We start from the raw sequence: 27,393 nt of genomic DNA, 5'->3' as shown, positions 1-27,393 counted from the left end.
AAGGACTACATAAATTCATGGAGGATAGGTCCATCAATGGCTATTAGTCAGAGTGGGCAAGGATAGTGTCCCTAGCCTTTGTTTGCCAGAAGCTGGGAATGGGGGACAGGGGATGAATCACTTGATGGTTATCCTGTTCTGTTCATTCTCCCTGCAGCACCTGGCATTGGCCACCGTTAGAAGACAGGACTTTGGTCTGATCCAGTATGGCCATTTTTATGTTCAGTGGCTCTTGTCACTACTACTCTGAGGCCTATTTGAACTGATGACCTAGACATGAATGACGTGGTCATCCAGTTCGTTGGAAACATCATTTTAAAAAAAGGATTGGAAGTAGAAATGTTGACATAAATTTATTGGGATTTGTTTATTTATCTCCATAACTCTCTAGCCCTCTTGCAGCAGAAACAAGACTTTCTAAAGTAAAAAGGCAATTATGTTCAATGGGTATTGTGATACAGGAGGGCCAGGGAGCAGTGGTAGAGTGCTAGAAGGGAAATATATAAGGCCAAGGCTAATTAAGGCATGGTTCCCTGTAGACTAGGGAGGGTGGCTACAGGTTAATTGGAGCACCTGCACTCAATTAAGGCCCTGTCAGGAACCTAATAAAACCCCCTGCTTCAGGCAGTCAAGGAGAAGGAGGAAGGAGAGAGGACTGGAGCTTGGAGGTGTGCTGTGAGACTTGAAAGATCAGAGAACCGATGTAAGGGACACTCTGTCCCAGCAGGGGAGGGAGACTCCCTACCGCAGCATCTAAGGACCAAAAGTACCCCACCCAAGGGGGAAGAGGGTAAGAACCCTCAAGGGTTGAGAGGGGCTGGGGCTCAGAGTGAGGAGCAAACCCAGATTCCTCCCCCGCTTCCCTCCTCTACCACCTTCCCGGGCCACTAGCGGGGACCTCTGCAGCCCAAGAGCAGAAGCAAGGGGTGGTGTCTTAGCCCCCCTGCTAAGAAAAGCACAGGACCCACCATACTAACATTGGCCATCTTATCACAGTATAAACTTCTCTATGCATTCTCTTGCAATGCCAGCTACAAAAGTGCCATGTGAACACCTGTTCTCACTTTCAGGTGATATTGTAAATAAGAAGTGGGCAGCATTATCTCTTGTAAACATAAAGGAACTCAGTGTGGCAGATACCCACACACACACACACACACACACTTCCAGGGTGCCACCTGATGTACTGGGGTGCCATTAAGCCTGCTTGTTCCACCAGCCTGAGCTTCCTCACCCTGTCCTGCTAAGCCAGGCCCTCGAGCCTCCTCTAGCACACACACAGGTAGGGCCACACCCAGCTGCAGAAAGACACAGACACTGAGATCAGATCAGCTCAGGAATTGCCCAGCACTCACTTAACTTACAAATGTAGAATTATATACAAAAATATAACTGCCTTCAAAAATAAACAATGTAAAACTTTAGAGCCTACAAGTCCACTCAGTCCTACTTCTTGTTCAGCCAATCATTCAGACAAACAAGTTTGTTTATATTTGCAGGAGATAATGTTGCCTGCTTCTTGTTTACAATGTCACTTGAAAATGAGAACAGGCGTTCCCATAGCAGTGGTGTAATCAGCGTCGTAAGTTATTTACATGCCAGATTCGCTAAAGATTCAGATGTCCCTTCATGCTTAAATCACCATTCCAAAGGACATGCGTCCATGCCGATGACTGGTTCTGCTCGATAATGATCCAAAGCAGAGCAGACCAACACATTCATTTTCATCATCTGAATCAGATGCCACCAGCAGAAGGCTGATTTTAATTTTGGTGGTTCGCGTTCTGTAGTTTCCGAATCGGACAGTTCCTCTTTTAAGACTTCTGAAAGCATGCTCCACACCTCGTCCCTCTCAGATTTTGGAAGGCACTTCAGATTCTTAAACCTTGGGTCGAGCGCTGTAGCTATCTTTAGAAATCTCACATTTTGTCAAATCTGCAGTGAAAGTGTTTTAACATGAACAACATGTGCTGGGTCATCATCCAAGACTGCTATAACATGAAATATATGGCAGAACGCAGGTAAAACGGAGAAAAAGACATACAATTCTCCCCTAAGGAGTTCAGTCACAAATTTAATTGACACTTCTTTTTTTTTAACAAGCGTCATCAGCATGGAAGTATGTCCTCTGGAATGGTGGCTGAAGCATGAAGGGACACACAACTGTCTAGCATATCTGGCACGTAAATACCTTGCAATGCCAGCTACAAAAGTGCCATGTGAACACCTGTTCTCACTTTCAGGTGATATTGTAAATAAGAAGTGGGCAGCATTATCTCTTGTAAACATAAACAGACTTGTTACTCTTAGTGATTGGCTGAACAAGAAGTAGGACTGTGTGGACTTGTAGGCCCTAAAGTTTTATATTGTTTTGTTCTTGAATGCAGTTATGTAACCAAAAAAATCTACATTTGTAAGTTGCACTTCCACAATAAAGAGATTGCACTACAGTACTTGTATGAGGTGAATTGAAAAATACTGTTTCTTTTGTTTATCATTTTTACAGTACAAATATTTGTAATATAAAAAAATATAAAGTGACCACTGTACACTTTGTATCTGTGATGTAATGGAAATCAATATACTTGAAAATGTAAAAAAATCCAAAAATATTTTAATACATTTCAATTGGTATTTTATTGTTTAACAGTATGGTTAAAAGTGAGATTAATCGCAATTAATTTTTTGAGTTAATAACGTGAGTTAACTGTGATTAATCGCCACCCCTACTGGCGACCCTATGGCACCTCAGAAACTGAATAAAACACATTCCCTGCCTGAAAGAACTTAACATCTAAATATACAAGAAGATACAATAAATGAGAGCAACAAAAAATGGGTAATAGGAAAAGAGGGAAGACTGCACAACGTTCATAAATATAAGGTTATGTAGTTACTTAGTTATCTCATAAAGCTTATCAAGATGGAGAGTTATTGTGCGGCAAGCCTGAATGGAAATCTACAACTCACCAGCTTAACTCATCATGTAGCAGAGGTGGTGCTAATGCTTAGGAGGTCCTAAGCAGGAATAATTTTGCCTCCCCCTTGCCACTTACCCATCCCCTAAAAATTGCATTATTTCCACAAACCAGAAAATATACCAACACAACACGTGCTAATTCTCTTGTTAAAAAGTCCACATTCAATACGGTGAATTAGCGGTTTGGGACCATAAGCAGTTGCTCAGTCTGCTTATGGCTAGTGATACCAGTCCGGATGGATATTGCTGAAGTGCACTGAAAGTACCAAAGTGCAGCTGGTGCCCTGCAGATTTACACTTGGTCCTGCTGCGCAGTAAATCACTTTGTAGATAAGCCCATATGCATGTCACGAAGTAAAATATGTATTTCCTTTCCCCTCAATCTATTTTAAGTTACTTTTTTATTTGTATTGTTAGAAATAAAATTATAGATTTAAAAATAAAACCTTTACAGGACTAACTCGGGAGTAATAGAAAAATGTATCAATGCTGTAAATAGACTGTTTTATTAACTCTCTTTTCCCCTCCCACCCCAAACTACAGCCAAATGGATGTTTAACCTTTAACTCACAGTATGTATACTATATGTGCAGTTTCCATATTGATTGCAGCTACTGTAAAGCAATATACATTTATACCAAGATGTATTTTAATATATTAAAGTGCCAGCAGTGCACAAATCATAAAAGAAGTTGTGTGCCTTTCATGAGGAGATTGCAATCTAAATAGGCTATGCAGTTGGAGGCCTCCATGCTAATGGCACTAATTTAAGGACTTCGGAAATGTGCGCATTCAACAGGACTACTCATGTGTATACTTACTCATGTGATTAAGCATTTGTAAGATCAGGGCCTTAAATAGTGAATTCTTGTTGCCCTTTATGATGGGTTACCATTTTTCCTGACGTGGGGCAACATTTGTTGTTTAAAAATAGATGTCTGCTTTTCCTCATTGTTTTTCCAATGGTTAATCTTAAGTAAAGTAATGTGAAGGTTTGTTATCCACGTGCTCAGAGAATTTTGCTAAGCAATACATTTTAAGGCGCTGTGTATTAAATTGGCCGTCAATATTGCAAGCACAATTTTGCTTCCACAATTAAATGTAGGCTCAAACTTTTGGGTGCAGTTGTCCCTTATATGTTACCCTTTGGACCTCCAGTGATGTGATTTGAGGGTCAGTTAAGCATTTAAATGGATGTAATAATGAACTAATATAATAAACTAATTGCTCCCATATTTTAATTGGAGGCCATTTATGACAATTCAGGTATGTTTACAGAGTGTCTGTCCATTGTCTCTTCAGTCCACGCATGCAGTACTCCTACCCCAGTTACATATGTGTATGAAGTAGAGAGTAAACAGCAGGTTTTGATTGCCGTATCTAATAGGGTTTATTAAATAGCAGAGATAGTAAGTCTGCAGTGCTGTACTAGTATTTGTGAATTTTTCCATTGTAATACATAATTACATAAAGAATATGTTTGCTCATTGCTGAGTGATAAGATGACTCCAAGCTACAGTTAAGTCAGCCATGCAATGACCACCAGTTGTGCGGCCAAGAGGGCGAGCGGGCGGCTGAGGTAGGCCTTAAGTCTCCTGTTCCCAGATCCACTGTCAGAAGCATCCTGCTTATAATGGATACTCTTTAACAGCCGTGCTCCAGGGATTAGTGGTACAGTTAAAACCTTTCATAAACACTTTCAAAATGTATTTTTAATCTCTGGGTGAAACAGGAGGTGGTTACAAAATGAGGTGAATTTGTCTTCTAGACAATTTGTGGAGCAGCACTAGAATTGGCATTCTTTGAAATATGCAATACTGATGCCTGATGGAGAAACACAAAACAGAGATTTTAAAAGGAGAGGAAACATATATAATGAAGAGACAAGGAAAAACTTAGAATTCCCACCATCTACTAAAGTTTCATGTTCAAAGTGAAATAGGCTATAACTATATTACTTCCTGTGCCAGACTACTCATAAGTAGCTCTAGGTTCGCACTCAGGGCACTCCACCACTTTACATCATGGGTGGAATATTTGTGAGTACTTACTAAAATTAACCAATTAAAATCAGTTTATTATCCCCTCCATTTTATTGGCCATCGCTGATTACAGCCCTCAGTGTTGAACTGAGATCTAATTCTAAACTTCTTGAATGTCATTGTCTTGCCATCAGTTGCCATGTTTCTAATCTTCCCTTTTTGGATAAGGTTATTGAGAGTATTATTGTGAAGCAATTCAGGTGTCTAAAATCCACTGATTTCTTTGATTCCTTTGAGTCTTGCATTCGACCTGCTTATGGCCTGGAGACTGACCTGAATATGTTGGTTGGTGATCAATGGGCAATAGTTGGGTATCTTAATTGTTTTAGATTTGTCACAATCTTTGACACCACTGAGGTTTTGCTTGCCTGTTGGACTTGGCAAGGCTATGCTTGAGTGACTCTGTGCTTTCCTTTTGGTACTGGCCCAGAGTGGGACATTGGGCAGTTGCTCATCTCAAGGTCACTCTTTTCTGGACTAATACATAGCTGATCAACAAACAATAAATCATTTTAACTTCTATATGTGTGTCCAGGGACAGGGTGATGGGTGTATTTGACATGTTTTTTAAAAAGAAACAAGAAAAATGAAAAAAAAGGACGTGCTGGCCACCCTTCCCGCAGCCCCCAATGGTCTGGAGCGGCAAACCGCAGCCAGTGGGAGCCGTGATCAGCCGAACCTGCGGACGCGGCAGGTAAACAAACCGGCCTGGCCTGCCAGGGGGCTTACCCTGGCGGGCCATGTGCCAAAGGTTGCCGATCCCTGATCTAGACCACGCAGTGTTTCAAATCGGTATCCATTCCATAGAGAAGCTAAGAAACAAGTCATGGAGACTGAACTATATTCTGACCACTCCAGATCAAAATTGCTCTGGAACACTGGTTGGGCAGTGTGGGAAATTGCTCATTTCTTCAAACTCTATATACACTGGGGCGACTTTCTTCACCAGGGCTGTCATTCTAGTATGATTTTTAATATATATGTATAGATTTTATTATACTTGACATGAACAGACACGAAAATCATGCTTTCTTTAGTGTGTGAAAAATGCCTGCTAATGAAGTGAGCTGTAGCTCATGAAAGCTTATGCTCAAATCAATTTGTTAATCTCTAAGGTGCCACAAGTACTCCTTTTTTTTTTTGCGGATACAGACTAACACGGCTGCTACTCTGAAACCTGCTAATGTATGTATCTCTTTCTGCAAGATATATTTCTGCAGTACAGAGAGAGTTATTTGTATTTCTCTCTCTTTAAAAAACTTAGTCGCAGTGTCATTTCTCCCTAAAACTGTCAGAATTGATGGAAGGGGGTGTGGTTCGTTTATTTAATCTCTAGCTAAAGAGTTGGCGTGATGCCAGAAATAGTTGTTCTCTACAGATTGCTAGAGATATGGAAGGAGAGCGAAGAAAAATCCACATGTTTCTGATGTTTTACATGTGTGCTGTATGTGTAATGTATGGTTTAAAAAAACTGCCAAATTAGATATATTAAACATGTAATAGTTATTTTCATCATATAGTTAAACTAGTAAAAATATGCCCATATGTATTCAGTATGTGTAACAGATATAAAATTAATTTGGTTTCACATTACCTGCATTTTTTCAATTTAATGATGGATTGATTCAAGATTACATAATGAAATATGTAACATAATAAAATGTAATAATAAGGAAAAGTGAAAGGAAAAGAAAAAGAAAGGGTAAATATTTAAAAATATAAATTAAGGCCCCAGTCTTGCAAATGACTGCATCACATAGGGAATGGGACTGAACTCATCAGGAGCAGTGATCAACAAGTTGGTAGAATTACAGTACATGGATTTTGTTTTGTTTCTGTTTTTAATTTTTAAGAGGCAGATGAGTTTGTTGTATATAAAATAGGGCTAATGGGACTAATGAGCTGCTCTGACACACTGGATATTGCATGTTTAATTTTTTCCATACATTCCTTAACCGTGATTTATTTCAGATGGAATATTTGTGTTTCTGTGATTTCCCTCTTACACTTTTAAATTTTACATGCCATCAGCCACCAAAGAGTTTCTGTCTGTTTCTGGACATTTGTAGGAACTCTGAGAAGTCATGCTTTTTTGATTCAGTAATGTGGGATTTGACCAAGATAATTATGTAGATTCCATGCTAGGATCTTCTTATGATTCTTATGGTATTGATGCTATAGCTCACCTATATATTGCTATCGGTGTTCATGATACTTTAGAGACAAACACAAAGATTATATTCCTGCAGGATTTAGCCCATACATAAACAAATATATTTTTTCATTATAGGTAATAATTGCAAATGTATCTACCATACTGGTTAGGATAGAACTCAAAACATGTGCGCTTTTCCTGAGCTTGCCTTTATTTGATGATGGTGGTGAGATGATGAAACAAATCAGCACTTCAGTTCTTTGGGGGACATCAAAAACTAAACGCTGATGACACAGTTGCTGCTATTCTAATGAAGCAAGAAAAGCTAATGTGTCCCTGTCCCACTGGGAAAATGTCTTTGTTGTGAGCTTAATTGTAAGTTGATTAATTTAGGGATAAATTCTTCTTGTGAGGTACACTTGCAACCTCCCTTAATAATACTGGAAGAATAATCCTCTTTGACCTCTGAATTTCATCCTTTAGTTTGCTGACTTGACCTTTTGGCTCGTGCAATGTGAAGGTGCCTGATTACATGGGATTTTTGTCATTGTGACATGAGCCTTTTTAAAGATGAATTAGACTTTTAGAGGTCATGGAAGTAAGAGATAACTCCAGGTACATGTTAGAATTTGGCGCTGTGCAAGGCACCTCACACAGCTTTGCTAATCCTCCTCTTTGAGCTACAAATATGGCAAAACTAGTCTTGGCCCACTGCAGAAAAGAACGTGTGACCCTGCTGAATTAAGCCCAGCTCTGAGTGTGTTTTATGAACAAATGACTCATAAGAAGTAAAATGAGATCAAATTAGAGAAGTGGGATAACATTTTCAAATGTAACTCATTTTCAGAAGTGACTTAGGAGCCTACTTCTCATTGAAAGTCAGTGGGACTTAGGTTCCTAACCCACTTTTGAAAATATGATTAAGCTCCTAAATTACTTAGTGGATTTTACCTGTGATTGTTATAAATAAGAAATGCACAGACACACATACGCACACATACACGTGTGTGTATGTGTGTATATATTTATATAGATTTAAAGGGATAGCTTCAGGGCATAAAACAAACACTAACTGGTGGGTATTAGGAAGAAATGTCCACCTAAAGGCAGGTTATTTTATAACTGTCCACTACAGCCTTCCTTTCACCATGCTCTAAAGGATTGTTACTTACTCTATCAGAAACGGGGTATGGATTAGATGGATCACTGATCAATTCCTTTTTTCCTGTAATTTCTGTGTTATTGTGTGAAATTCTGCAAATTCCCTCCTTTCTTTTTGCAGAACTCCAAGCTATAACTATGCACCAAACATGGATAAACATTGGATCATGCAGTACACTGGGCCTATGCTGCCTATCCACATGGAATTTACAAATGTCTTACAGCGCAAAAGGCTTCAGACATTGATGTCAGTTGATGACTCCATGGAAAGGGTGAGCAGCTGAAAATGTCAAGGATCCATTGTTTTATTACACAGTTTTGTAACTTGTATACCAAGTCTGATTCTTCTCTCATTTCTACTCACCTTATGCTGGTGAATTCCATTAAACTTCAGTTGACTCACTTGTGATTTACCCCATGTAAGTGAGAAGAAAATCATGTTTATATTCCTAAAGTGATAGGTAGGGTTGCCAATTTTCTAATCACACAAAACTGAAGACCCCTGCCCTGCCCGACCTCTGGGGTGGGGGTGAAGGCTCTAGGCTTGGGCTGGGATGAGGGGTTTGGAGTGCAGGAGGGGGCTCTGGGCTGGGAATGAGGGGTTTGGACTGTGGGAGGGGGTGTGGGCTCTGGGGTGAGGCTGGGGATCAGGGGTTTGGGGTGTAGGAGGGGGCTCCAGATTTGGCCAGGGGGTTGGAGTACAGGGGGGTGAGGGCTCTGGGGTGGGGCCAGGGATGAGGAGTTTGGGGTGTGGGAGAGGTTCCAGACTGGGGCAGGTGGTTGGGGTCCAGGGTCCCATCGGCGCTTACTGCAGCTCTGAGGAAGCGGCCGCCAGGTCCCTGCGGCCTCTAGGCACATGGTCGTGGTTCCTGGCTAATGGGAGCTGCAGAGCCGGCGCTGGGGGCAGGGCAGCACATGAAGCCTCCTAGTCCCTGGCCGCCCCAGTGCCTAGGGGCCGCAGGGACCTGGCGGCTGCTTCCAGAGGCAGCGCGGAACCAGGGCAGATAGGGAGCCTGCCTTAGCCCCAAGATCCTGCTGCACTGCAGACCGGACTTTTAACGGCCCAGTTGGCAGTCCCGATGGAGCCGCCAGGGTCCCTTTTCTACCGGGCATTCCCATCGAAAACCAGATGCCTGGCAACCCCAGTGATAGGGAACCCAAATCTACCTGTGAAAATACGAGTTACTACAAATTCGCTGACTGGTAATGCTACACAGCTGTTTTGTTGTCCACTTTTTTAACTGGCAGTAGAATAGGTGTCTTTTTAAAGGGGAAAAATTAACGTGTGTCCAGTAAGCTAAAGGATCAGTTTCACACTCTCAGCCAATAGAGCAAATATAAAAAGAAATAATCAAGTTCCTCATCTGTAGAGGGCTATGGCACGTATGTACACACACATGCACTCGTACGTTACCTCTGCTCCACCCTATTCCCTCCACAGTTCATCCTTCAACTAAGTTCTGGGCATCTGGGTTCACTGAAGTACAGACCAAAAATCAGGTGTCAGACTGTTAGTGTTTGTGAGCAAATAGATAATGTACGGGACAGCTAACTACATATAATATGACACATGAGGTGTTCGGAATAGAATTGTTGACCTTTTGTTCTAAAACCCCTCTCCGTGACCAAAGGCCTTTCCATTGGTGCTGAAGGAGGGACTCCCTTAACATTTAGTAGCAATAAAATGTACAGCCTCTTTCCAAGCCCCTAACTGAAGGGGAGGAGATGCTTACAAACTAATAACACATTTGAGCAAGTCCAAGAATGCATCTGTTGTAGACATAGTAACTTGCCAAGCAGTGTATTACAATGATTATATAGAGATTTGTGGGTAGTGGTGACACAAGTCAAATAGCACCATAAATTGCCAAAGTAAACTTTCTGAAATCCCCCCTGAAGCAAACTCTCTTATGTCAAGATGTAGACCTAGTGGGTGAGTAGTAAAACAACATTTTATTCAGTTTTCTACACCATGGTAAGGACATGATGTGCCAAATTCATCCTTGGCATAACTGTTAGTTTCAATAGTTTCCCCAGTGTTACATTTGGCCCAACAGGTTTAAATGAGAAAAACTATGATTATGTAAAAAATGTTTTGCAATATTTGATTTTGAGCTTTTCCTATGCTATATTTCAGTTATACCATATGCTTGTGGAGACGGGAGAACTGGAGAATACCTACATCATTTACACTGCTGACCATGGTTACCATATTGGGCAGTTTGGACTTGTCAAGGGAAAGTCAATGCCATATGACTTTGATATTCGAGTTCCTTTCTTTATTCGTGGGCCAAGTGTAGAGCCGGGATCAGTGTACGTTCTCCTATGTCTGCAGCACAGCTGCTGTATCTCATTTGAAATGTTTCTAAGCACATCTGATGGTCACTCTAAGTGTTCGGTTTCCTTTCATAAAGAATACTCTGTTAATGCAGGACACTGCCTTAGAAGAACGAAAGCATGTCTGTCTTTTTGTGTGTGATAAATTGGTTAAAATGTGTAATAGAAAATTGTATTATTTAGAGCCCTGGATAGTTAGGCTTTGTCCTTTATTTTTAAAAGGAAGTTAGGTTCAAATGAGGACATCTATTGCTCCTCTTCATTAGCAGAATGGATTTATTATGAGTAAGATGGGAGGAATAACGTGCCTGTTTCAACTCCTTATGTAACTGAACCTTGCTCAGATGCCCTTCATGACAGTATCGAATGATATTGGTCTGTCATTCTCAAAGTCACAGCCCTCTAGGGGGAACTTCTGCACTTAGCACTTATATAGAGCTTTTCATCTTCAAAGAACTCATACACATTTATTGCTATTCTAATTCTGAAAGAACGTGAAGGGTTACATATCTTACACATGATTCAATTCTGACCTTTTCTATTAATTTGCAGACTGCCTCAGATAGTGCTGAATATTGACCTTGCTCCAACTGTTCTGGATATTGCAGGACTTGACGCGCCTCCAGATATGGATGGCAAGTCTGTCCTAAAACTTCTGGACCTCGAAAAGCCAGGAAACAGGTGGGTCATTGCCATTTCTCAAAGCCTATTCAGCAGCAAACACCTGAGTAAATCAACAGCTGAATGGAAAAGAAATTGTGGCAAAATAAGCAGTGTCAAGCCCAATGACCACAGCTTTCACATTTCAAAACTGTTTTAAATAGCACATTTATAAAATTGTACATATACATGAGCCAAGAGGTCATTTAAAAACAAATAAATTGTTAACCCAAATGCTGCTATTCAAAAACAGTCACAGATGCCAGCAGTAAATAATAATATTTTGCTTTCAGGTTTCGAACAAACAAGAAGACCAAAATTTGGCGTGATACGTTTCTGGTGGAAAGAGGGTAATTATTAAAGCTGAGAAAGTTTTGGGAAACTTGCCTAGTGGCAAGCTTGCTTGTGCTTTTTAGTGGTCAGCTAGGCTGTAAAGTCTGCAAGTACACTGACAGGGTTTCTTTGTTCCCAGTGCAAGCTGTGCAACTGGCGGCTCTTCTTCTTAGGCTGTTTCATAAGAGATTTGAGTGGGTGCTTTCCACAGCAACTTTACTGGCCCATCCCTTCCATTTGCCTAGATTTGTTCTTTAACCTCAGACCCACAGCTGTTCACTTGGTCACCTGGCTGATTTTTCCTTCCCATTCCATCACTCTTCTCCAAGTCCTGCTGTTGGTGTGATGGTGCAACATTCTTCTATAAGTTAATTTTATAGTTTTCACCTCAGTTAGGAATCCTTCTCCATTTGATTTAAGTAAAGGAAAGGTCAATATGTAAATGAGATTCATAAATATAGCTTTTCAACATTTTCTCACATAATTTATGATTTGCATTGCCTTGCCCTTTATTACTGTGAAAATTCTCTGAGTAAAAGTATTACAATAATTCCTTTTATGGCACTTATGACATGACAGTCTGTGAAAATAAACTTGTGGGTATGACTACACTAATAATTCCTACAGAGAAGCAATGACTGCTGGTGTAGGTTTCCAGTATGTCACTTGGGCCATTCCTTTACTGCAAAAGCTCCTGTTGCTATATCTGACAAGCACATCAATGTTTTTAACTTAGAACAGGGTTCTCAAACTTCATTGCACCGCAACGCCCTTCTGACAATAAAAATTACCACACGACCCCAGGAGGGGGGACCGAAGCCTGAGCCTGCCCAAGCCCTGCGCCCTGGGTAGGGGGGCTAAAGCCCCTGTAACCTGAGCCCCACCACCCAGGGCTGAAGTCTGACACAAGCCCTGGCAACCTGATTAAAATGGGGTCGCGACCCACGGTTTGAAAACCACTGTCATAGAAGATAGCCACCAGATGCTAAATCTTGAATATCATTGCTTTTTTAATGAAATGTATCCCCTTCTATGTTTGAGTGCATTGCCTATAAAATTTTTAACTCTTTTTCCCTTTTGAAAGCAAATTTCTGCGCAAGAAGGAGGAACCCAACAAAAATGCCCAACAGTCTAACCATTTACCAAAATATGAGAGAGTAAAAGAATTATGCCAGCAAGCGAGATACCAGACAGCTTGTGAGCAACCAGGACAGGTGAGCAACAAATGATTCCAGAACTGTATACACCCTAATGGAATGTATTTCTTGGAATGATGTGGTGACATACCGCACAAGGTCTAGCAGAAATAGGTTAACGAGACCACGTTTGCCTAATGTCTCTATAAGTAAGAAAGTACAGATGCTCCCCGGTTACTCAAGACCTGACTTACGCAAATTTGCACTTATGGAAAAAGTTCCGTAAGCTAGAAATAAGAGGGTTGGTTTTGGGGTTTTTTTGCATAGTGGTCGGGTATATGTTTCTGACTTACGCAAAAATTCGAGTTATGTGAGGCGTTCCGGAATGGAACGATTGCGTAAGTCGGGGAGAGTCCGTATAAAAATTAAATTAAAAATAGGATGATTATATTTCCCAAATATTTCCCAGGCCCATGTCAGTGGCCATTCTGGACGCCTGGGGTATCCTTCCCCTCAGCCCTCTTGTTTACTATCTTTGGGAGCAGGCTGGTGGCATCAGCATAGAGGGTATCATTCTCTGGTTCTCAGTAGTGCGGTCAGTACCAACCAGCCAGAAGTCACTCAGGCAGCTTCCCTGCAGCAAGACATAGATCAGCCACCTCAAAAGCCTGTGGCTTCCTCTCCTTCATCACCAGATGAAGCTACTGAGCTGCCAAGTGATTCTCCACTGCCAGAGGACCACTGAGCTCATCAAGATCTTTTGAGAAGGGTGGCCTTTGTGCTTGATATTCAGGCAGAGGAAATGCATGAAAGCTCTCATAAGTTGGTGAGAAAATGCCATCAGGTCTGTTCTTGGGAAGGTCTCAGCCCAGGTCGCTGATGGATGCTTTTCCCCTATCCTGGAAGAAATCCCTCCTGTATACCTTCCCTACAATTTCTTTGCAACCCAAGTTCTTATTCAGAGTCAAAGAAGATCATGCTTGCCTCATCCTTATAGCACCAGCATGGCCTTATCAGCACTGGTACTCGACCCTACGAGCCTCCACTGTCTCTCCTGTTGGATCCAGACATCATTTCCCAGGACCACAGTTGCCTGCTCCATCCCAACCTCACAGCCCTCCATCTGAGAGCATGGCTGCTTCATGGTTCACACCATTTGAGAGATCCTGTTTAAAGGACATTCAGAAAGTGCTTCTGAATAGCTGAAAACCTTCCAGTAGGAGCACTTACCTGGTTAAGTTGAAGCGCTTCTCCATTGGGTCCCATCAGAAAGGTGTATCTCCAAAGTGGGCACTCCTGGATCTCATACTGGATTATCTTCTATACTTAAAACAAAGTTTGGCTATTAGCTCTATAAGAGTGCATTTGGCAGCTATGTCAGCCTTCCACATCTCAGTAGATAGTAGATCCCTTTTCTCCAACCCCCATTGTCACCAGACTCCTGAAGGTTTTGTCAGCATTGTATGCACATGTACAAGATCCTATCCCTCCTTGGAGTCTGATCTTGGTCCTAGCAAAATTGATGGGACCACCCTTTGAACTCCTTGCAACTTGCTCTCTGCTACACTTCTTTATTAAGGTAGCAATTCTAGTGGTCGTTACCTTGCCAGAAGGATGGGAGAGTTGAAAGTCCTAGTATCAAACCCTCCCTGTACAGTTTTCCATAGGCATAAGGTTCATCTTCTCCCTCACCCAAAATTTCTTTAAAGTAGTCTCTAAGTTTCATGTTAACCAGGCAATCTACATGCCAATTTTCTTTCTGAAACCTCACACTCATAGAGATGAGGAGAGAATGCATTTGATTATGTGAGAAGGGCTCTAGCTTTCTATCTGGAGCATATTAAGTCTATTAGGTTTTCTTCTCAGTTGTTTATTGCAATTTTGGACAGACCTAAGGACAGATCAGTGTCTACTGAAAGGATTTTATCCTTTGTGCATTCATTTATACTACCAGTTGGCTAATATAACCCCACCAGCTAAGGTATTGGCACATTCTAGTAGAGCGAAGGCAACGTCAGCAGCTGGCGCAAGTACCTTTCATAAACATTTGTCAAGTGGAAACTTGGTCATCTCTCAACACTTTTGCTAGATGGAGCAGGTAGCTAGGTGTCAGATAGTACACTTGCACAGCAGCAGTTCAATAGTGTTTAAAAAAAATGGGAGCAGAGTTAAGGAATTAAAAAAAACCTGAGGCCCAAAATATTTAATTTATTCTGAATTAACGCAATATATTTAGTGATGATATAGAGGAGGCATGTCTCTTGTGATGTGTAGAATTCTGAATGTATTGAATGGAGTTTTACAAGAATATTCCCTATTAATAATAAACGTTGAAAATACGTCTGTATGGTTCCCTCTGAAACTCAGTTATAGCATTCTAGCTAATTATAATAATTGTTTTAAAAGAAATATTAGCAAACTGTTTAGAAAGAATACAAAAGCGCTGCTGTGCTTAGTTTCCAGTTTCAGTCTGTAACCACCTGTGGTGCTTTATCCAAAGCAGGTGGAGTTCTGTAAAACAAACAGGATGGCACTCACCATAGTTCATACACTGAAAAATAATCCACTCATGCCCTTATTCTTGCCATTCATTGAAACACATTGTTACAGTACATCTCAGTTTAATCCAAGTTTGGTCTGGAATATGTTTTGGCTGGCACACCATCAAGAGAGTCCTTTGCCACAGTTCTCACCTCACACATGCTCATAAAACACAGCCACTTTTGAAAGGGCATACATAGGGTTACCATACGTCCGAATTTTCCCGAACGTGTCTGGCTTTTTGGTTCTTAAATCAAACGTCTGGGAGAAATTTTTAAATATCTAAAAACGTCCGGGATTTTGCCATTATTATTTTTCCCCAAACAAGAGTTGATCATTCAAGAAAGAGCGTGAATGTTGATCATTCAAGAAAGCATATGTTGATCACTTGAGAGAGTGCCTGCTTTTTCCCTCTAGCTCCCAGCGCTTGCGCCACAAAACAGCTGTTTCACGTAGCTGGGAGGGAGGGGGGAGGAGGGCGAACATGGTGCGCTCAGGGGCAGAGTTGGGGCGGGAACTTTGGGGAAGGGGTTGGAATGGGGGAGGGGAAGGGGTGGAGTTGGGGCGGGAGTGGGGTGCTTGAGCAAATTCCCCCCCCCCCATGTCCTCTTTTTTGAATGTTCAAATATGGTAACCCTAGTATACACAATATCACAGTCTCATTGAAGGGCAAGGTTTTCAAGTGTCGAACTATTGCCATTGCAAACAGCGATTAAAATTGGTGGGGGCAAGCTGAATATTTCTACAAAAACTGAGAGATCAGTGGTCTCAATTAGGCCTTCGGACACTAAAGTGTTGAGTTTTAAAATACCAAACTGTTTTCCTTGCAAGTATTTCATGTGCTTGTTTCATCTTATGCCAAACTATGATTCTGTAATAACTTTTGTAATACACACGTGGAAAAGGTAAGATTAAGTGAGCTGATCAAGTGTCAGAGCTGCAACATTAGGATCCCTTGCTCTCAGTCCTATCCCTTATCCACTGGAGTAAGCCATCTAGCTGCCCTTCTTTTGATCAGCTATCTCATTGGTTGCAGGCACTAAGCTAGAAGGGAGCTTGCAATAGCAATGGTATTTAATGCTGCCTCCCACAGCTGTGATTGATTTGGGCTCCAATAAGCAAGGACTCTGTAGCCATGGGTTCATGGAGCCCAAAAGCCAGCCCTGAGCTGCTATATGAGGATCTGTTTGTAACCAAAGGTCTTTAGGAAAAAATCAATGACAAACTTTCAGTTCTAATGATTGGGTTACATTTCTAAGGATGTCAGCACAAATAAATCAGCCTATTATTTTTCTAACATTAGCCGTGACATTTCTACAGCCTTCAGGAACCCACAGCCTAAACTAAAGTTAATAAGACAAATCATTCCTGTGGTAACTCAGTTTACATCTGTATAGTAATATCAGGGACAAATTTGGTCCCAGGTTTTCACAGCAGAGTTAACTTGTCCATATTGCATAAATAGAACAAGACAAACCAGGATAAAACACTAAATGCGTTTCTTAATAATAATTCTGCTTACAGCGAAAAGTGGCTCGTTTTCAAAGTTAGGTATATGTAATTGAGAGCATATACTAACACATAACCAAATGGTAAGTACACACAAATTGGATGTGGTCACTTACACACAGCCCATTATATGCATGACTGACCACATGGGTGCAAAAATTCCAAATTTTGCACATATTCAATATATCTGTCTAGCTGGATTTCAAACCCCTTCTCCTCTCCTTCACAGTTTGGGATGTTCAGATGCTGGTTTTTCTTTGGCTTATAAGTGAGCTAGAGGCCTGCTGTGAAATTTAGAGACTGATTAAAGTTCAGACTCCAACCTTTGTCACACTCTCCCCACCTAACTTATTTGGTTGGTCAGATCCAGAGTTTTTGGTTCAGATCTAGGCCAATATATCAGTACCATGGGCCAAGTTCTCTGGCCACACTGCTCCCTTTACACAGCTTGAACTGTGGAAACTGTCCATATTCCCTCTGCCAGCATGGGAGAGAATCCAATAATTACAGAGCTCGGGTAGCAGGCTCCTTACCTGCCCCTTCCCCACAAACCAAACAAGGGGCAGAAAGGTGGCATGAGAAGAATGTGCTGTGCTCCTGCTGTACCCAGCTGGTGGATGGTTCTTTGGGATATTACCATGATAGAAACAGCCAGAGAATCAGGGACCATTAGCAGGCTCCCTGAAGGCCCCCATATCTGCTGTTCCTGCCAGAAGCTAGACACTACAGAGAATCTGAGTCTGTATATTCTCTTTATGTCGTTTATGAGCTAAATTTGTCTCTGGCTTAACTGGGTATAACCCTATGACTATAGTGGAGTTGAACCCAGTTAAACGAGCATCAATTATGCGGGGGGGGGTTCATTATAGTGGCTTGAAGTTTTCTTTGAGTCAGTGGTGAATATTTGCTATGACTATTTTACTACAGTAATTGCATAAGAACACAAGAATGGCCGTACTGGGTCAGACCAATGCTCTGTCTAGCCCAGTATCCTGTCGTCAGTCAGAAGCCAGTGCCAGATGCTTTGGATAGAATAAACAGAACGGGAATTTATCGAATGATCCATCTCCTATCATCCAGTCACAGCTTCTGATAGCCAGAAGTTTTGGGACACCTCAAGCATGGGGTTGCATCCCTAAGCATCTGGGCTAATAGCCATTGGGGGACCTATCCCCCATGAATGTACTAATTCTTTTTTGAATCCAGTTATACTTTTGTCCTTCACAACATTCCCTGACAACTAGTTGACTGTGCATTGTGTAAATAAGTACTTCTTTATGTTCCTTATGTTTGTTTTAAACCTGCTGCCTATTGATTTCATTTAGAAACCCCTGTGAAGGGGTAAATAACAATTCCCTAGTCATTTTTTCCACATCATTCATATTATAGAGCTCTATCATATCCCATCATTTTCTATGTATAATTGGGATTATTTTTTCCAGTGTGCATTTATTTGCATTTATCAACGTTGAATTTTATCTGCCATTTTGCTGACCAGTCACCCAGTTTTGTGAGATTCCTTTGTAACTCTTCACGGTCTACTTTGGACTTAACTATCTTGAGTAATTTAGTGTTGTCTTCAAACTTTGCCACCTCATTGTTTACGTACTTTTCCAGATAATTTAGGAATATGTTGAACAGCACAGGTTCGAGCCCAGATACTTGGGGGACTCAGCTATTTACCTCTCTCCATTCTGAAAACTGATCATTTATTCATAGAATCATAGAATCAGAGAATATCAGGGTTGGAAGAGACCTCAGGAGGTCATCTAATCCAAACCCCTGCTCAAAGCAGGACCAATCCCCAATTAAATCATCCCAGCCAGGGCTTTGTCAAGCCTGACCTTAAAAACTTCTAAGGAAGGAGATTCTACCACCTCCCTAGGTAACGCATTCCAGTGTTTCACCACCCTCCTAGTGAAAAAGTTTTTCCTAATATCCAACCTAAACCTCCCCCACTGCAACTTGAGACCATTACTCCTTGTCCTGTCCTCTTCTACCACTGAGAATAGTCTAGAACCATCCTCTCTGGAACCACCTCTCAGGTAGTTGAAAGCAGCTATCAAATCCCCCCTCATTCTTCTCTTCTGCAGACTAAACAATCCCAGTTCCTTCAGCCTCTCCTCATAAGTCATGTGTTCCAGACCCCTAATCATTTTTGTTGCCCTTCGCTGGACTCTCTCCAATTTATCCACATCCTTCTTGTATTGTGGGGCCCAAAACTGGACACAGTACTCCAGATGAGGCCTCACCAATGTCGAATAGAGGGGGACGATTACGTCCCTCAATCTGCTCGCTATGCCCCTACTTATACATCCCAAAATGCCATTGGCCTTCTTGGCAACAAGGGCACACTGCTGACTCATATCCAGCTTCTCGTCCACTGTCACCCCTAGGTCCTTTTCCGCAGAACTGCTGCCTAGCCATTCGGTCCCTAGTCTGTAGCTGTGCATTGGGTTCTTCCGTCCTAAGTGCAGGACCCTGCACTTATCCTTATTGAACCTCATCAGATTTCTTTTGGCCCAATCCTCCAATTTGTCTAGGTCCCTCTGTATCCTATCCCTGCCCTCCAGCATATCTACCACTCCTCCCAGTTTAGTATCATCCGCAAATTTGCTGAGAGTGCAATCCACACCATCCTCCAGATCATTTATGAAGATATTGAACAAAACCGGCCCCAGGACCGACCCCTGGGGCACTCCACTTGACACCGGCTGCCAACTAGACATGGAGCCATTGATCACTACCCGTTGAGCCCGACAATCTAGCCAACTTTCTACCCACCTTATAGTGCATTCATCCAGCCCATACTTCTTTAACTTGCTGACAAGAATACTGTGGGAGACAGTGTCAAAAGCTTTGCTAAAGTCAAGAAACAATACATCCACTGCTTTCCCTTCATCCACAGAACCTGTAATCTCATCATAGAAGGCGATTAGATTAGTCAGGCATGACCTTCTCTTGGTGAATCCATGCTGATCACTGATCACTTTCCTCTCATGTAAGTGCTTCAGGATTGATTCGTTGAGGACCTGCTCCATGATTTTTCCGGGGACTGAGGTGAGGCTGACTGGCCTGTAGTTCCCAGGATCCTCCTTCTTCCCTTTTTTAAAGATTGGCACTGCATTAGCCTTTTTCCAGTCATCTGGGACTTCCCCTGTTCGCCACGAGTTTTCAAAGATAATGGCCAATGGCTCTGCAATCACAGCCGCCGATTCCTTTAGCACTCTCAGATGCAACTCGTCCGGCCCCATGGACTTGTGCACGTCCAGCTTTTCTAAATAGTCCCTAACCACCTCTTTCTCCACAGAGGGCTGGCCATCTACTCCCCATGTTGTGATGCCCAGCGCAGCAATCTGGGAGCTGTCCTTGTTAGTGAAAACAGAGGCAAAAAAAGCATTGAGCACATTAGCTGTTTCCACATCCTCTGTCACTAGGTTGTCTCCCTCATTCAGTAAGGGGCCCACACTTTCCTTGGCTTTCTTCTTGTTGCCAACATACCTGAAGAAACCCTTCTTGTTATTCTTGACATCTCTTGCTAGCTGCAGCTCCAGGTGCTATTTCGCCCTCCTGATTTCATTCCTACATGCCCGAGCAATATTTTTATACTCTTCCCTGGTCATATGTCCAACCTTCCAGTTCTTGTGAGCTTCTTTTTTATGTTTAAGATCTGCTAGGATTTCACCGTTAAGCCAAGCTGGTCGCCTGCCGTATTTACTATTCTTTCGACTCATCGGGATGGTTTGTCCCTGTAACCTCAACAGGGATTCCTTGAAATACAGCCAGCTCTCCTGGACTCCTTTCCCCTTCATGTTATTCCTACCCTTTGTTTCCTGTCTTTTAACCAGTTATTGATCCATGAGAGGACGTTCCCTCTTATGCCATGACTGCTTATTTTGCTTAAGAGCCTTTGGTGAGAGACCTTGTCAAAGACTTTCTAAAAGTCCAAGTACACTATATCAACTGTATGACCCCTGTCCTCATGCTTTTTGATACCCTCAGAGAATTCTAATAGATTGATGAGGCATGATTTCCCTTTACAAAAACCATGTTGACTCTTCCCTAACATGTTCATGTATGTCTCAGAGAATTCTGTTCCATACTATTTTCCTGTTACTGTAGTTAAGCTTATTGCCTGTAATTGCCAACATCGCCTCTGGAACCTTTGTTTGAAAAATTGGCATTACATTAGCTGTCATCTGATACAGAGGTTGATTTAAGCCACAGTTAGTAGTTCTGCAATATCTTATTTGAATTCCTTGAGAACTCTTGGGTGAATATCTGCTTCTGGTGACTTACTATTATTTATCAATTTATTCCAAAACCTCCTCTATTGACACCTCTATTTGGGATGGTTCCTCAGATTTGTCACCTCAGATGTGGGAACCTCCATCACATCCTCTGCAGTGAAGACCAGTGCAAAGAATTCACTTAGCATCATTGCAACAGCCTTGTCTTCTTTGCACCTTGATCATCCAGTGACACCACTGACTGTTGGTAGGCTTCCTGCTTCTGACATAACTAAAAAAAAATTGGTGTTGGTTTTAGTGTTTTTTGCTAGTTGCTTGTCAAATTCTTTTTTGGCCTGCCTAATTATAATTTTGCACTTTACTTGCCAGAGTTTATGCTTATTTCTATTTTCCTCAGTAGGATTTGTCTTCCAATTTTTAAAGGATGCCTTTTTGCCTCTAACAGCCTCTTTTACTCTGCTGCTTAGCCATGGTGGCATTTTTTTGGTCCTTTTACGGGTTTTTTTTTTTTATTTGGGGTATACATTTAGTTTGAGCCTCTATTTTGGTGTTTTTAAATGGTTTTCATGAAGCTTTCCGGCATTTCACTTTTGTGCCTATTCCTTTTAATTTCTATATAACTACATAGGTGCTGGAACTAGGGGTTCTGTGCTGCTCACTGCCTGGCTTGAGATGGTTTCCATCATATACTGGGTTTACGGTTTGGTTCAGTGGCTCTCAGCACCCCACTATACAAATTGTTCCAGCTGTATAACTAGCTTCCTCATTTTTGTGTAGTTCTCCTTTTTGAAGTTAAATCCTACTGTGGTAAGGTTTCTTTGATATTTCTCACACACACACACACACTCTCTCTCACAAGGATGTTAAATTGAATTATATTACAGTTGCTATTATTGAGCAATTCATCTATATTCACCTCTTTCATCAGATCCTGTGCTCCATTTAGGATTAAATCAAAAATCGCCTCTCCCCTTGTGGGTTCCAGGACTAGCTGCTCCAAGAAGCAGTCACTTATGGTGTCTAGATGTTATACCTGCATCCTGTCCTGAGGTGACATATACCCAGTCAGTATGGGGATAGTTGAAATCCACCATTATTATTAGGTTTCCTTTTTTTTTTGTAACCTCGCTAATCTCCGTGAGCATTTCACAGTCACCATCACCATCCTGATGAGTGTTGATAATATATTCCTACTACTATACTCATATTGTTCAAGCACAGAATTTCTATCCACAGAGATTCTATGGTACAGTTCGATTCATTTAAGATTTTTACTTTATTTGACTCTATGCTTTCTTTCATATATAGTGACATTCCTCCCACTGACCTATTCTGTCATTCCTGTATATTTTGTACCCTGGTATTACTGTGTCCCATTGATTATCATCAAGTTTCTGTGATGCCTATTATATCAATATCCTCATTTAATACCAGGCACTCAAGTTCACCCATCTTAGCATTTAGATTTCTAGCATCTGTATACAAGCACTTATAAAATTTTTCAATATTGATTGTCTGCCTTCATGTGATGTAATTGAATGGGATTCTTTTTTGTTTGACAGTTTCTCTTCCATTTTTACCTGTAGTTTATCAACTTCTAGTCTCTCCTCTTTATTAGGATATAGAGTATCCCATCTAATAAATCTTCTCCTAAAGGATGTGTCTGAACTGTGTGCTTCTCCATACCTGTTGTCTTTCCCCCAGCCCTTCGTTTGAAAACTCCTCTGCGAACTTTTTAATTTTATATACCAGCAATCTGGTTCCATTTTAGTTTAGGTGAAGTCCATCCTTCCTATATAGGTTCCCCAGTTCCTAATAAATACCTCCTCCCAACACCATTGTCTCATCAATGCAATTCTGCTTGTCTAACTAGCCTTGTGCGTGGAACTGGAAACATTTTAGAGAATGCTAACATGGAGGTTCTGAATTTTAATCTCTTATATAGTAACCTCCATTTGGCCTCCAGGACCTCTCTTCTACCTTTCCTATGTCACTGGTACCTACATGTATCACAACCACCAGCTCCTTCCCCGAATTGCACATATGTCTATCTAGATGTCACGACCTTTGTACCCAGCAGGCAATTCATCATGCAGTTCTCCTGGTCATTACAAACCTATATGTATTTCTAATAATCAATTCTCCCATTACTATTACCTGCCTCTTCCTAATAACTGGGGTCCCCTCTCCCAGAGAGGTATCATCAATACGAGAGGATACCACATCATCATCTGGAAGGAGTGTCCCAAATATGGGATCATTTCCCTCTGCTCCAGCTTGATGTTCTCCTTCCCTGAGACTTTCATCCTCCTCAACAGCACAAAGGCTGTTAGATTGGGGGTGGCACCACTTTCCTGTGTCCCTGACAGTGTCCTCTGTGTACCTCTCTGTTTCCCTTAGCTAATCCAGTTCAGCAACTCTGGTTTTAAGAGCAATATCTGAGGGTCATATATGCAAACATATGCTACCTGCCCTCAAAGCAGTACATGTTGCATTGAGTGCAATAAACTGGATAGCCCCCGCTCTGCTGCTGGACCTCTGCCTGCATTATTTTTGCTTTGCGGGGTGGTTCGAGGATTTTGGGTTTTTTGGAGTGGGGGAGATTATTGGCCTAAGATTAGAGTATGTTTGTTAGGTGTTTCTGCTTCTCACACTCAGTCTCTAAACTTCATCACAATACTCCCTTGTTCACTAGCTCTTCGGGTAGCTTAGGAGCTGGCTTTTCAAACCCCTGTTCTCCCTGAGTTAGCCCTGCCCACTTATCGAGGGATCCTGAAGGGATCAAGGATCAGTAGAGAGCAGGCTATAGCCTCATTAGTAAGCTCTCTGCCTCGCCTACCAGCCTGCTTGGTCATCACACAGCCCCCAGAACAGAGCACACTATAAACTTTAATCAGGCAAGCATACAATAAACAAGCCAACAGACTTCAAACTCAACCTAAGGGTCATGTAGTCTCTCTTTCTTCAATTCAGTTTCTTTCAGAATTCCCGTTTGCTGCTTCTGTTTGCTAGCTCCAGTAATTAAGGAGGAAGTATTTATATATAAAACACCATCCATTGGTGTTTGTGTTTTAAAATTGGAAATATCTGATACATACCTTTGTGCATTAAAAATTTACTTTCAGCCATAGATATGTAATGCAATAACAGTACAAATGTATGACAGAATATTAAAATATTACAATTGTATATTTAAAAGAAAACCTTACATCATCAATATCAAATTGAAGGTTAACTGTTGCCTGAACAAATCTCTCCCTAGATTAACTTTATTTTAACCCCACAGCATCTATTTTGCCCTCAGATCCACCTATGTAATTTAAACTGAAATCAATTAATAGGGTCTTCCCATCATCTTCCTTTGGACACCAACCAAATAGCAAATGAGTACATGTTTAAATACTGCATCACTTACACTTCATTCTGTCTCCCTTGTAACTTATGGTATTTCACCAATAAATTTTACCCCAAGAGCTGATTTGACCCATGGAATTTAAATTGTCCACCAGGATACCATTACCTGATGTCACACCTATCTCCACTGCACTATCAAATCCACTGTGAAATTCAGAATCCAATCAACTAGTAAACATGCACCCTCCAAGTCTAAAATTTCACAAAGATACAGTTTTATATTTAAATCTCCTCCTGACACAAAAAAATTCAACCTCTCCAAAGTGAGGATTGTGAAGTTCAATGTTTAAGTTCCAACTCCTGAGTTGGGTGACCCAACAACATCAAATTCGGCACTGGGCTTGTTTATTTTATGGGCCTACATCTTCTACCATCTGCAACACACTACCTTCCAGCTCTGGTCTTGTGGACAGCAGAGGATTGAATCTTGCAAGAATCCTGCACTTGTAAGGTGGCAATCTGATGCCAGTTAAAATGAACTGAGCCAGCTGACGGAATGGAGAAGATGGTGCAACTGTACGCATGTGTTTGCATCACATGTATGCTCATGAACTAAATCCAAGCTAATAGGTATAATGTCATAACTAAGGCTAAGTTTTTGTCACCCATATTTTTAGTAAAAGTCATGAACAGATCACAGGCAATAAAGAAAAATTCATGGGAGCCCGTGACCTGTCCATGACTTTTACTAAAAATATGTATGACAAAATGGGGAGCTGCAGGGTCCCCACACCACCCAGGGGGGCCTGGCTTGGAGCTGTAGGGTCCCCCCACCGCCCGCAGTGGAGCTCAAGTCATGGAGGTCTCTGGAAGTCACGGATTCTGTGACTTCTGTGACCTCTGTGACAAAATCATAGCCCTAGCCATAACTCACCAGCATGACTGTGTTCCTTTATTACACACCTGACACTGGGATATGCAAAATGTTGTATTTTCTCTTGAGTATTTATAGTTTGGAACTGCCCTAAAGTAATATTGCAGGTTTGGTTCCATTTTAAAAAATGGGCTTAAGGCCCATTATTATTATTTATTTTAATAATAAAATTAAGTTAGGGTAAGCTAGAACATTTTTATAGTCATACAAGTCTTCACTGATAGTCACTAGAGAGATGCCACTGAATACAGACATGAATTTTGTAGTAAGTTTGTAAAACTTTTCTGGCCTTAAACCAAAGAGCATTTTATGTACTCTGTACATGCATTTTATGTATATCTCATGTATACTTTTACATTAGGCTTTCAAATGACAGAATTTCATTTTATTTTGCTTCATGTTATCATATCGATATCAAATCAAAAGCTTGTCTGTTTGTAATGCTAAGAGGACTCCTGCCATCAATCAACCTACAGATAATATTGTAGAGGAAATTAGAATGTAGCTTGTTAGGTGTAGTCTGGTTTGGCTCAAGTATCTATGTTCTCATAAAATAAATATCCCTCAGACCATACATTTGTAAAGGTCAACTTTATGGCCAGCTGCAGAGTATGAATAAAAACACATAAGCCGGTAAGAGCTCAATAGAAGTGTCAGATGGCTAGCCAGAAATTGACGGCCAGATCCCAGGCACCCACTAAAACTCAGCTAAAATTATAATACAGCATAATAACATCACTCACTAAACCTATTGATTTCAATGTAACTTCCCAACAATTCCAGCAATAATAAGGCATTGATAATGAATAGTGCCTGCTGTCTTGGCTTGTCATTCTCCAAATAAATGATCCATGTTCTGTCTGCTCTAAAAAAAAAAATTTTGAAAGAAGTTCCTAAAAATAGATACAGTAACTGTTGCCAGTTTGGTTTACCACGTAATCATCTTATTTTGTCAATGTTGCTTTACTTTCTTTTTGTTCAAAAGAGAGATACAAATATAAATCTCAGAAGGGCAGCCGTGTTAGTTTGGATCTGTAAAAGTGGCAAAGAGTCCTGTGGCACCTTATAGACTAACAGACATATCGGAGCATAAGCTTTTGTGGCTGAATACCCACTTCGTCGGATGCAACAACGAATATAAATCTCTTCCAACTATATAATATAGTTATATATAAACAAATACAAGTCTGTTACTGGCAATTACAGGGTTAAAATTAGGGACATGATGAATACCCAGTGTGGCTCTGATTTGTACACAAATCCAGGGGTATTTCCCTGATTCATCCTTACACAAGTCAGGTTTCAGATTAGTGGCTATCTAAAATGGTAACCACTGATCTTGGTATGTGGTGGCTTCCTCCTGCCACTACAACCACATCAGCCCAGCACTGCTTCTCCACCTGCTCCTCATTGCTACCCTTTTTGGGATGCCAATTCAGCCATGCACTTAAGCACATGCTTGACTTTAAGCATCTGAGCAATCGTGTTGCCTTCAATGGGGCTACAAATAAACCTAAAGTTAAGCACATACATAAGTGCTTTGCTGAACTGGACCTTGTGGGTGCTCTTCCATCTGTTCCTTACTCCAGCCTGTCCCTGCTCCTTCACCCAACTGTCTTGGTACCCAGAATCCCACCTAGCTGACAGAAACGGAGGTGCAGATGAGTCACCCAGTGATTCCTAAGAATCATCAGGAATTGTCCCTCCCTTGTTGAAACACCATCCTGTATATAACATGCCAACCAAAAGTGATGATAAGGAAAACTTTATCATTAGAAAAAAGAAAAGGAGGACTTGTGGCACCTTAGAGACTAACAAATTTATTTGAGCATAAGCTTTCGTGAGTTACAGCTCACTTCATCGGATGAATGCATCATACATCCAATGAAGTGAGCTGTAGCTCACGAAAGCTTATGCTCAAATAAATTTGTTAGTCTCTAAGGTGCTACAAGTCCTCCTTTTCTTTTTGCAGATACAGACTAACACGGCTGCTACTCTGAA

At 41.3% G+C, this 27,393-nt stretch overlaps 1 protein-coding gene across 2 annotated transcripts in view; it reads left to right on the top strand.

Annotated features, from left to right (window-relative positions):
- The window catches only part of SULF1 (sulfatase 1), a 96,814-nt gene that overhangs the window by 29,205 nt on the left and 40,216 nt on the right, over window positions 1-27,393 (top strand). The window contains exons 7-11 of one of the 2 annotated variants that reach the window (XM_077808975.1): window positions 8,460-8,610; window positions 10,476-10,651; window positions 11,228-11,356; window positions 11,629-11,685; window positions 12,753-12,882. In XM_077808975.1, coding sequence (XP_077665101.1) covers window positions 8,460-8,610; window positions 10,476-10,651; window positions 11,228-11,356; window positions 11,629-11,685; window positions 12,753-12,882 — 643 coding nt within the window. The remainder of the gene's footprint in view (window positions 1-8,459; window positions 8,611-10,475; window positions 10,652-11,227; window positions 11,357-11,628; window positions 11,686-12,752; window positions 12,883-27,393) is intronic. The other variant, XM_077808976.1, reaches the window with a different exon arrangement.

The sequence above is a fragment of the Eretmochelys imbricata genome, chromosome 2, assembly GCF_965152235.1.
Source record: "Eretmochelys imbricata isolate rEreImb1 chromosome 2, rEreImb1.hap1, whole genome shotgun sequence".
In the NCBI taxonomy this organism is placed as follows: domain Eukaryota; kingdom Metazoa; phylum Chordata; order Testudines; family Cheloniidae; genus Eretmochelys; species Eretmochelys imbricata.
This window is presented reverse-complemented; position numbering and strand designations above follow the sequence as displayed.